Source organism: Pongo pygmaeus, chromosome 7 (assembly GCF_028885625.2).
Source record: "Pongo pygmaeus isolate AG05252 chromosome 7, NHGRI_mPonPyg2-v2.0_pri, whole genome shotgun sequence".
NCBI lineage: Eukaryota > Metazoa > Chordata > Mammalia > Primates > Hominidae > Pongo > Pongo pygmaeus.
This window is the reverse complement of record NC_072380.2, coordinates 62,202,124-62,215,009: the sequence shown is the minus strand read 5'-3', so window position 1 is coordinate 62,215,009 and position 12,886 is coordinate 62,202,124. Positions and strand designations below refer to the sequence as shown.

Genomic DNA, 12,886 nt, shown 5'->3' with positions numbered 1-12,886 from the left:
TTTATCACAATATTTTTATTTCTGCACCTATTATTAACAAGCTATTCAAGTCAGACTTATACAAGCCTATACTCTCAGAATATTGGCAAATAAAGAAAAAGTTCTACATCTTTCCATAAGGTGTTATTTCCAGTATATCTTTAGAATTAAAAAAATAAGAGAAGTAGAACTGATATCTGACTAACCTAAGCAAAACTTTCCTAGCTACTCTTTCTGCCTAATTTCTTTCTTTATGCTAATCAACTATATTAATTGTTTCATCAATGCATTCTGCCTTCTCCGAAATCAATGTGACTTTCACATTTTTTATTGCTCTGCCTAATAACTTTTCAACATTTATGTAGTACTTTCCATATCAGAATACATTGAAACCTAATACTTTTGAATGGAAACTGATTACAAGAACAAAAGAACATGTAATTAGAATATAGAAACAGGAGGTGAAAGAAGAAATACATAACTTTAACATAACAGTTAAACAATAGTATAGGGGAATCACATGATGGTGAGCACTTATTACAAGGATGAAAAACAAGCAGTAAAATGCAGCTTGTCCCTCCTTAGGCTTACAGAGGGTAGAGACATTTGCATCTTCACTGTTTTGTTGTTGCTGTTGCTTTTAACTAAAGCATTGACTTTTCAAATGCTTGTCAGCTGAAGCACAGCATTCTAACTGAATAGACTGTTTGAAGAAATATGGCATGACAATATTCCTAGGATTTTAGGTCAATGCAAATTTGGATCTAGATAAGGAAAAAAACTTTGGATTTAAAGTTTAACATTCTGTTCTTTCAAAAGAACACAATTATATTTGTCTCACAAATATAATTTCATATCTTGTTTTTAAGAAACTCTAATCATTTCCATAATAAATTCCCTACTCTCAGATATTTTTCTGTGTTTAACTCTAGAAGCATCCATGTAAGTCAGTCGAAGGAGAGGAAACAATCCCTAGAGAAACATTGCATTTCTTTTCTATTTTTTTCTTTGTTTTTCAGTCATTCTGAAACCTATGCCCTCTTGTGCAACCTCAACTCTAACAGGGTGACAACACCAGATTAGCAAGGGTGGGCTGGGAGTGAGAGCTCACTCTTGCCCAAGCTAGACAAACCCATGTTTAGCCTCCTTGTTGAGGGGTGACCCTGGGTAAGGCTTGGCGTATTTACACCTATCCTGGAACCATCAGAAAAAAAAAAAAAAAAAAAAAGGAAAATCTGTTTTTATTCACATTGGAAGCACATTTCCATATGTATCAAATAACCAAAAATTCAAAAGGCAGGGTGACACAGAGTTTTGAAGATTATAGAAAGAAACATATCATCCACCAAGAGTGAGGGGTAAATTGCACAGCCAAGTGGAAAACACTTAGCATTGCCTGGTAAAATTGACCATGCACATATCCCATGACTGTTAACCCCATTCCCAGAGGATCCCATCACCATACGCATGGCCATTATGATGGCGTTGTTTGAAATAGCCATAGACTGGAAACTAGACAGTTGCCTTTATTGGCTAGTTGTCCTCCTGTCATTTTAGAAAGGTATAGTGGCCACAATCCTTTCTTAGGTTTCAAAGCAAAGTCTACTCTGTGCAAGGATACTTGGATCTGAAGGGTCATTTACATAAGAACAATTTTGTGTGTTCACGTGCTGGTGACAGAGTTATGTATTTCTGCTTGACCATTTGTATATTAGACTCCTGATATCCTATCCCTTAGGACTTCTGAAATGCCTCAACATCGCATGGAACAATTGTGGACTGAGGAGAGAATTAACACAAAGGCATGGATGATGACAAGTACTTTTTCTAAAATAATTATCATTAATGATAACTAGATTGACACTCAGTAAGGTAAGATTTATGGTTTTGTATATTTTGTTAGACTATATTTCTCATAAAAGTATTAATAACAGGGAGAAAGAATTATTTAGGTTATTAAAGAGTTAAAATAATGAGACGATAGTTACAATAAAGAGACACAGGAATGTGGAAGGAAGAAACGGTTGTAGTGGAAAGAGAGAAAATGCAGAGAAGCCATTTCTAATAATACAGACCAGGCTCTACCTAATGTGAGACAATGGCAATCTTCTGACTGTTCCCTTTAGTCTCTATGCTAACTCTTTTCCTCCTAGCCTACTACTCCTCAAACCTTCCTAGCTGCAATTCTAAGATCACTAAAGGTAAATCAATAATGCTGTCTTGAAATCCAGTACTATATTAGTCCAGAATGCTTTTACTTAAATATATTTAGTGATTATATGCTAACCACTTATTTTCATTTGCTTAAGTAATGTAGGGGTTTAAGATGCTTGTTAATGGAAATCTACATGTATTATTGAACTCATAAATTGGGCTAGAACTCTCAATTTTCTTACAATAAGTATTCCAGAATAGCTTTCACAATGAATGTCTCATTCTGAGAAGAACACCAAACAGTTGATGTGAAGTTACATATATATTGAAGGATTTTATAAAGGCTGAGAAACCCTAGCTAGGTATTCCTTGAATCATTACTTACATTGTGCTTTGTGAGATTTGAAATGTTAGTTGCTATTGCTTGTAGCCAGTCAACGCAGTCTTCAGCAGAGAGGCACTGAATAATCCCACTGCAGACCCCATCCACAGCAATGACTTGAAAGGCATTCTGCCTGCAGATGTTCAGAACAAATCAGATCAAAACATCGTGTCATTGATCTATTTGCAACTCGTAATATATCTGTTGAAAAGCTTATCTTTCATACAATATAAATATCAGCCTCCAAATTCATATTTGGTTACCTGACTGTATAAGCATCTCTGTTTTAAATGAAACACTGAAGATAGACCCAAATGACATACAATTTCAATTTCATAGGAAGCATCTTTAGATTCAGGTAACTATGGAGAAACTTTGACTTCTAAAACATACAATATGTAAATAAAAGGGAATCTAAGAAATTTTAGATGCATTCTTTTCCCAGTTTGCTATAACATTTTGTGTAGTTTACTTATTATTTTGGCTACCATTGTCTCCTCTTAACATTTGTCAATGCATTTTCTGACTTAGAAAGATCGTAAAAAGAGGCAATAAAATATTAAGGGTGATATTAAAAAGTCACTTGATAACATGAGTGGCAGCACTTTGTCCATTGTTCTCCACCCTCATTCTCAGTCTGTTCATCTTCTCAAAGATGATTTGGAACAAGAGGTTCATACCTTCTTTCCAGGTCTAAATGATCATGCTCTCCATTTGCATGGATGTTGCCAATTTCTTAACATTAAACTTTTTCTTAAAATGCTATGATCAGTCTAAGCATTCTGACAGTATTTTATTGACTTTTGTTTTTGTTGTCATAGACAATTAAATGATGCCTTTTAAAATTGTTCACAAAAGTGCTATTGAATTTTAAAGTGTTTCCTATAGCTTCCTCACTTCCTTACTTCCTTACTTCCAGATGACTTCCTTACTTCCAGATGTTGCAATGTTTAGATATAAACTTAATGCACAGGAATAGATAAAATCCCAAAATGGATGGAAGCCAGCCAAAGTCTCAGGCTTAAGAATTACTTCGTTGTGCAACACAATACACAAACTATACTTCAATTCCAGTCAATTTTGAAGTAACAGAAAACTTTTGCAATTCAGTATTCAAAATGCTACGTAAAATGTATAAATTTGTATGTTTTCTCCAAACAAACACCTTTCCTGGCTCTTCAACTAGACATTTTTGGATATAAAACATGAGTTTATTCCCCAAACAAAGAAAACCCCATAGAGCATGTCTGGCTCAGGTCTACTGGTAGGTCTATGCCACTCTGCCTTCCTGTCTCAGAACTGGGCACATGGTAAGGCCTTGGGCATCCACGACTCTGAGGGTTCAAATTATTAATATTTTTAGAGAAACTGGTTCTCATATCTTGGACACAGCACTTTATAATGAAAACAGGGATGTGCTCAGATATGATTTTTGTTTTCTTTTAAAAATACATTAAAATAATTTCAGAAGTGTAACTATTGTCCATCTTTTTGAAATAAAGTTAGTTTGAATTTGTGACAGCATACATATTGAATGAAAACAAAGTTATAATTTCACATGATATTTTTAGCTTTAATTCTGATGTATAATGGCAAGTAAGATGTTTAAAGTATTCAGACAGAAGTTTAACCATCCATAGAAAATGAGAAATAATTGGAGTTTAGTAATACATATTTCTTTCCACTCTCTGGTTATAACCATTGCTTCATGTACCATAAATTAAAGCATATCTTGATCATATTTGTCTTCTCTGCTTTAAATGAATAATAGCAGCTAGATTTTTTAACTAATAAAAGTCAATACACTTAGATGAAATCTTCAATCTATGTAATTACAGATGTTACATAGTCCCTACATAGAATAATTCTGAGGAGCTGATCTTTTATGAAACTAGGCTTATACGTTAATACATATCACTTTTTACATTCTGTTTCAACTTTTCAAATATGGAAACTCTTTTATGAACATAAGTGAAATACTTGAACAGTTTTTTTGATTACATATGGCCTCTTATAGAATAAGTTGATCATAAAAATTACAGTTATCTGGGGCCTCCATTACTAAGTAAAGAAGGTTATTAGTAAATTAGCTCACTTAGTTGGGCCTCAATTTCATCTAAAGTGAGAACAATTTACTGAACAGATTCAACAAGTATTTTCTGAATAATTGGTGGATCTAAATACTTTAATATCTGGATGAAGTTCTATGCATAATATTCCCCTGAATAATCCATCAATATGGTCTTGATTGCCATATTTCAGTGTTAAAAGAAAATGTCCCCACATAGAATTATTGTCTCATCAAGCACTAGGGAAAAACTGCAGTGCTTTTGTTTTTACTTGTAGCTTTTAGAAAATGTGATTTTTTTAACTCAATATAAACAAAAATAGTTAATATTTATTATGAAATTGATAGACTCCATTACCCATTAATTTAGTAATGTGAGACATTAAACTTTTACAGCATTAACAGTAAACTTATGGATACCCAGACAAAATTATGTGTCATATATATATATATATATATATATATATATATACACACACATACTAAAAAAAATTACATCACTGAAGAGTTAGTCTGAAGTTTTTTGTTCAGGCTTATTTTTCCACTCTCCACTTATACAGTTTTCTAAAGATTCTTGGTAACTGCTCTGGCAGTAAAAAGTATTTTCAAATGTTGCTCAATCTCAAAGTAGGTTTATTCATTTAAAATACAAATTTAGTCTTCCTTGAATGAAAAATATACTGCTCACTATACAAGTTCATGAATAATTTTCAACCTAACATAAGCAATCAAATAAATATACATCATTTATAATTAATATAGTTAGTGATTCCTGTTTTGATTCATTGTTGATTTAACCCCACATGAGGGCATGTACTTTCATGCACAAGGATCAAGAGTTGCAGAGACTAAAATGTAAAAGTTTGGGGTGGCTGGAATGAGCGTGAGTTCTGGAAGCTCACCATGGAAAAACAGGCAGGCTCAGAATGAGGTGGGCTTAAAGTCTGCAAGGAACCACTGCTCAACTCCACATAGAGGACCACAGTGGCTAGATTTGTGTGGCTTGGGTGGTCCTGTTAGACCAGTGAGGAAAGGACTGTCACTGGTAAAACTTGAAATGATATGAAACTGAAATAAACATATATTAGTGAGAGTGAAGATGAAGCAACTTAGTTCACTTAGTTGTGCCTCAATTTCCCCTAAAAAATGAGAACAATTTACAGATTTAACAAGGATTTGATGAGTAATTGGTGGATCCCGGTACTTTCACATATGGCTGAAGTTCTATGTATAATTTCCCCCTTAAAGGCATTAGAAATGATGTGACTCAATAACTGCTTTTTAAAATGAATTATGAAGGAGTGAGTAGAATCAAAGCTACTCCACCCTATTGGGCTAAGCAGTGGAATGGCTTGGTTGGGGCAGGTAAGGGAAAGCAAAATTTTTAGAGAGGAGATAATTAATCCAAGAGCAAACGTCCAAGGCATGAAAAGCATAGTATATCCAAAGAAATATGGGTTGTCTGGCACATTGTGTGTGGATCTGAAGAAGAGGCAAGCCATGAAGTTGGTGATTGGACAAGGTGTAATCAGTGATAACTCACATATCTTGCTGCAATTTTTCTCCCTGATCCTGAGCATCGGGGGAGCCAGTGGAGACATTGAAGCACTGGAGGAAAAGGATTATGTTTATATTTTAGAAATATCTCTCTGTGGGATGAAGGATATGGAAAAAAGAGAGAATAAAGTACACAAAATGAACAATGAGAAAAATCAGTCTCACTGAGTGGCCCTGTGTGAGAGGACAGAACATTCACTCATTTACTTGATTTCATTATCACTTAATTGGTAGGGGGAAGTTACTGAAGGAAAGAAAGAAATAAGAAGAGGCCCCTCGGGTTTGTGACTGTGGCATTTTACTCTGTCTTGTTGAGTGTAATCCACACACAGCAAGCCTGAGTTATTTCTTCCTTGTGTGCACTACTTTGGTTCACTGCCGTGTCATCTCTTTTAATTTTTCAGGCACAAAACCTAAGCTGTTTAGATATATCAGGAGCTTTTTCAAGTCATTTTTTGTGACTTATTTTCCAGATCTTAAATTCACCAGTTGTTTCATGAATTGAAACCACATAACTCATCATTCCCTAAAGAAGTCCTGCACTTTATGCAACAGCATCTTTCTCCCCATTATTCCTTTGTCTGAAATGCCCATCTATGCTCCTTCAATATCTCTGATGTCCTTGCAAGTCAGTTAACACCGTGAAACTCTCTCACCCACAGTTCCTCTGGTCGTGAAATGAAGAAGGCAACACATATTCTGCACACCTCAGGCTGTATTTTGAAGACTATAGACTGGACTTCCTAACAACTGAAAAATCTGTTAAAAATACCAGTTGTGTTATTTCTACCTGTCAAAATCCATTTCAAATTTTAAGAAGTTAACTCAGGTGCCATCTAGTCCATGATATTTTCTATAACCCATGTATTTGGAATGAATCTCTTCCACTTTAGTGACCCTAGACTTCCTGATTCCTTTATTGCAACACTTGTTCTCTGCAGTATTAAACATGTTTGTGTAGCTGCTAAATACTGTTCGATCTTACCAAGCTGCTAGCTCCTTGAAGGAAAAGCCATATATGCTATTTTATACCTCTCATAGCATTAGCACAGTGCTTGGAATCTTTAATCTGTAAGTAAGAAACAAAAACAAACAAGTCCATCTCCACTTTACTTTAGCAATCTCCTGCTTTTGCTAACTTGAGATCTGATGTTATCCAAGACAGCTCCACTGTCAGACTTGAATTCTCACATTTCTTTTCTTTAACTATAACCTCTTCCTTTCTATCATCACCAAATTACCTTATTATTTTTCTGATCTTTCTTAGCCCTTCCAATTACCCTAGTTCATATATCTATTCAGGATCTAGCTGCATTGCTTACACTGAGCTTCCTGTTCATCCACGCAAATTATGTGGTTATTTTTCATTTTAGAATTTCCTGTCACTGTGACCTCCAGTCACTCCAATCTTACTACTTCCCAGCCCTCAATAACTCCAGTTTAACTAAATGAATACCCTTTTCTTCCTGGCATAGCAGGATTCCTTGGCAAAAGTAATAAATTGTGCAAAGAAGCCCCAGTACAATTGATCTCTGGGACCCCAAGATCCTTAGTCGCTCTTGTCTACTTTGTTACCTTTCTACCCTCACAGGAGCAGGTATTACATATGCAGATGCTTACCCAGACGTCATGTTATTTATCTCTTCCTGGATAATCCTAGTCACATAACAGCTCTTCCATAATTTCTCTGTCCTTCTATTCCTGAATCCTGCCATCTCTAAGGCATTTGAAGCAGAAAGCATTGCCATGCAAATTTTGAATATCTCATGACATCGGTAGAAGCACTACATTATATACCTTTAACCTATATTTGGTTAAAATTTATGGTCTTTAAAAATATATATTCGATCATTTGATCAAATGTAATTTTTTATTCTGTGACTAAAGCCTACCAGAATACATATACTTCTTCAAGGGTTATTTATTTTTATTTTTATTGTTCAGTTTTCCAGAGATATTCAAGCACCCTGGAATACTGTCCTCCTCTGGCTATGGAAAAATTAAAATTAATATTAATTAATAAATTCATATCATTAAATAATTGTGTTATAATAAACTGGAGAAATGAAACAAAGAGCGACTCTTTGGCAAGATAATTTGCCCTAGATTGAAAGAACTATACAAAATTCATCTAGAATTGTTCAAAGGAAGAGTGGACTTTTCCAAAGAGAGTCATATATTTTAAGGGGATTATGGCAGTTTCTTTTTTAATCCCCTACATAATTGTGTAAGAACAAGTGAAGAGGTTTATGCCAGATGAAGGAATACTTGCATGACTTATGGAGAGGGTCTTAATGGTATTTAGTTGATGTTTTCTAAAAATTATTTATTGTTCCTGAGTTACACAGAGACCAGTCCTTATGGACCTCCTGACCAATCTGTGAAATTGGAATGCAATCAATTCAACCTCTGTATCCACTTTTGAGAACCACATGTCACATCAGGATGATGAAACTGCAAGGGCAGCTGCCGCATCAGACGTGGGTGCTGTTTCTGTTTATGAGCACCTTTGCCATTGAGTCTTCCTTCTCTGCCGGGCATGGTGGCTCATGCCTATAATCCCAGAACTTTGGGATGCCTAAGCAGGCAGATCACTTGAGATCATGAGTTCGAGACCAGCCTGGCCAACATGGCAAAACCCCATCTCTACTAAAAAACACAAAAATTAGCCTGGCATGGTTGTGGGTGCCTGTAATCCCAGCTACTCAGGAGGCTGAGACAGGAGAATTGTTTGAACTCAGGAGGCAGAGGTTGCAGTGAGCCGAGATTGCACCACTGCATTCCAGCTTGGGTGACAGACTGAGACTTGGAACCAACCCAAATGTCCAACAATGATAGACTGGATTAAGAAAATGTGGCACATATACACCATGGAATACTATGCAGCCATAAAAAATGATGAGTTCGTGTCCTTTATAGGGACATGGATGAAACTGGAAACCATCATTCTCAGCAAACTATCACAAGGACAAAAAACCAAACAACGCATGTTCTCACTTGTAGGTGGGAATTGAACAATGAGAACACGTTTACACAGGAAGGGGAACATCACACACTGGGGACTGTTGTGGGTTGGGGGGAGGGGAGAGGGATAGCATTAGGAGATATACGTAATGCTAAATGATGAGTTAATGGGTGCAGCACACCAATATGGCACATGCACACATATGTAACAAACCTGCACGTTGTGCACATGTACCCTAAAACTTAAAGTATAATAATAATAATAAAAAAGAGTCTTCCTTCTCAATTAGTAACCAACACCATGATATGCTTAAATTTTATATTCCCCTCTCCCCCTCATCACATTTTATGAATATACTCTTACACATTGTGCTCCTTTCTCTACTGTCAATATCTTTCTTCTCACAAACTATTTTTTATCAATTTGCTTCTACAATTATTCTATCCAAAGTCATCCCCAAATTAATCACTTTTCCTCAGTTGTTTCAGTATTTCTTTTCTGTAGTTGATACAATCAACTTTCTTCTCCTTAAAACCCTGATTGAAATAACTTCTATGACACCCTTATGTGATACTATTTTTTCTTTTTCTTCCTATCTACTTTTTTCTGCTTCACACATTCACTGATTGTGCTTCCTTCTCAGATCCCCTAAAATATACATTCCTGTAGGTTCCCCTCCTTCAATGAACAACCATGAATTAAGTATTTACTATAAGTCAGATTCATATTTCGCTTTATTGTAGAGATCCATTTGCTAAGATTGTTGTGTTATTAAAAGCACAATTCTCATAACCACTAAAATTGCCTACTGTTTAGATACTAAATTTCATCCACCAGTGCCAAACCTGTCACCATCTGAAACGTCTTCATCTCAAGGTAAACAAGTGTGTGCACTCTGGGAGAAAACTAGAAATTCTACTGTCATTTGAGAATTTTTAAAGTCCAAAAGCCTATTTTCAATATTATCGATTTTCATAGTATTTAAAAAGCATGCAGTAGAAGATAATTCTACCTAAAGGAAAAACTAAGACATGAACTTTTTTCATTAAAATTCATTTTATAAATATTTATTGAGTACTTTCAGCCATAAAGTATGCTAAACACTGAGAGTACTCCTCAAAATTATACTTCTCAAATTCAAATATATATATATATTTATATAACATATGTATATAATATTATATAAACTGACAGGTGCACATATTTATATGCTCATTTTGCATATAAGAAAAATAAAGCTTGAAGAGATTAAAAGACCAGCCAGTTTTAACAATCTTTATCTCTTATTCTAATGCCCTTGACACTGCAATATTATAACATACTTCAAAATTTAAAGCAGATATTTATATCTGAATCAGGGTCATTACATTATGATAAATATAAACTGTGTTATTACTGATAAAAATATCATGATGTTTTAATTTACATATGCACAATAGTACATGACTGTAACACAACTTGGTTGCAATTAAATATGACAGGTATTACATCACTGAAGTTAAAATTATAGGCTATGGCAAAAAAGCAACCAAGAAATAATATCCTATGTTTGAGCCAAGCTAAATAATTTTCTTTATTTGTAATCATGGGCAGCACTATTCATAATAGTCAAAATGTGAAATCAACCTAAGTGTCCATCAGTGGATGAATGGCTAAAGAAAGTGTAGTATACATATATTACATTCATATATACATAAATATATGCAATAGTATATCATTCATCCATGAATCTAGTATAAATCACTTATTTATCTTTTCTTGTCCCTCCCACTCCATCACTGAATCTACTACCACTGGTCCGTGAGCTTTTTCAGAGAAAGAGTCAAGCACAATGTCTCCCACTTACAGATATTAAGTCAATATTGATTGAGTGAATGAGTAAACAATAAATTAGCTCTTGAACGTGAATCTCTATGAAATCCATTCTGAATAGTGCTGTGTTTGTAACCGCTTATTGCTGTCATGTGTATTGAGTGTAATTAATTCAGCTGATGAAGCTGTTGATGTGCTGAATGCCATAAAAATGAAAATGTAAGGAGTCATCTGGACCCATTCAGACAATTCCTTTCTTGTCAGAAATTTCTCTAGCTAAATGTCTTCAAATAATGTAACTGCATTGTTTTAAATCAAAAAGTAAATAAATGTACACTTTTAAAAAATATACATTCTCTTAATAGAAATATTAAGAGAGCTCTTAAGGTAGAAGGAAAATAGAACCAAAAGAAAGAAATGAGAAGATTAAAAATAGAATATGTTTGAGTAGTTATACGAAAGCAATAATATATTTTGAAATATCTAACATACGTTTTTAAGTATATCAAAAATATGCCCAAAGATAAGAAAAAACAAAGGAATTAAAGTGTCTTAAAGTTCTAACATTTTCTGAAATTGATATAAATTGTGTTAAACTGTAATAGTTATACATATATGGCTCTGTGATAATGTTCAGGCAATAACTTAAATAATAACAAAAACACATATATATGAAAATTGAATAGAGGGAATATTAAATAATAAACATTTCTAATTATTACAAGAGATAAGGAAATAAAACAGCACAAAAACTCTTGTGTTGAGAAAAAGGACTTTGAGATATATGTATATCTCAACAGTATAAAATCTAACAAATCAATTTCAAAATGGGCAAAAGACATAAACAGATGCTTCACCAAAGAAGATACACTGATGGTAAATAAGTACATAAAAAGATGCTCAATGTCATTATAATATGCAAATCAAGGTCACAGGAACATGTCACTACATACCCATTAAAGTGGTTCAATAAAGCAACAACACTAAATGCTGGCAGAGATGTGGAGAAACAATCATTCCTACATTGTTGGTGCGAGTGTAAAATTGGACAATCACTCTAGAGAGCAATTTGGCTGCTTCTTAAAAGACTAAAATACTATTAAAATATAACCCATTCATTGCACTTTTTAGCATTTATCCAAATAAATGGAAATGTATGCTTCTAAATAATCTATATACAAATATTCATAGCACCTTTATTTAGAATAGTCAAAAACTGGAAGCAACCTAGATATTTTCAAAGGTCGAATTTCTTAAATGTACTACATCTATACCATAGGATATCACTCAGAAATGAAAAGGAATGAACAACTGAAAAAACAAAACTACTTGGAAGAATCTCCAGGAAATTATCCTGTGGGAGAAAACAACAACAACAACAACAACAAAACAGACACATAGACCAATGGAGCAGAATAGAGAACCCAGAAATCAATTCTCTCATTTACAACCAACTCACATTCAACAAAGGTGGCAAGATTGGAGAAAGGGCAGTCTCTTCAATAAATGTTGCTAGGAAAACTGATGATCCATATGCAGAAGAATAAAACTAGAGCCCTATCCCTCACCATACACAAAAATAAAATCAAAATGGATTAAATACTTAAATCGAAGTCCTGAAACTATGAAACTGCTGGAAGAAGACACTGGGGAAATGCTCTGGGACATTAGTCTGGGCTAAGATGTTTTGTGTAAGACGTCAAAAGCACAGCCAAAGCAAAAATAGACAAATGTTATTACATCAAACAAAAAAGCTTCTGCAGCACAAGAGAAAAAAATAAAGTGAGAGACAACCTACAGAATGGGAAAAAATATTTTCAAATGACTCACCTGACAAAGAATTACTGAACAGAATATACAAGACACTCAAACAACTCAATAACAATAAAAAAATCTGTCTTAAAAATGGGCAGAAGATTTGAACAGATATTTCTCAAAAGAAGAAATATCTGTTCAACAGGTATATGAA

At 34.2% G+C, this 12,886-nt stretch overlaps 1 protein-coding gene across 1 annotated transcript in view; it reads right to left on the bottom strand.

The window, feature by feature from the left end:
* The window catches only part of SNTG1 (syntrophin gamma 1), an 873,149-nt gene that overhangs the window by 232,548 nt on the left and 627,715 nt on the right, over window positions 1–12,886 (bottom strand). The window contains exon 12 of the mRNA XM_054499229.2: window positions 2,519–2,648. Within this exon, the coding sequence (XP_054355204.2) occupies window positions 2,519–2,648 (130 nt within the window). The remainder of the gene's footprint in view (window positions 1–2,518; window positions 2,649–12,886) is intronic.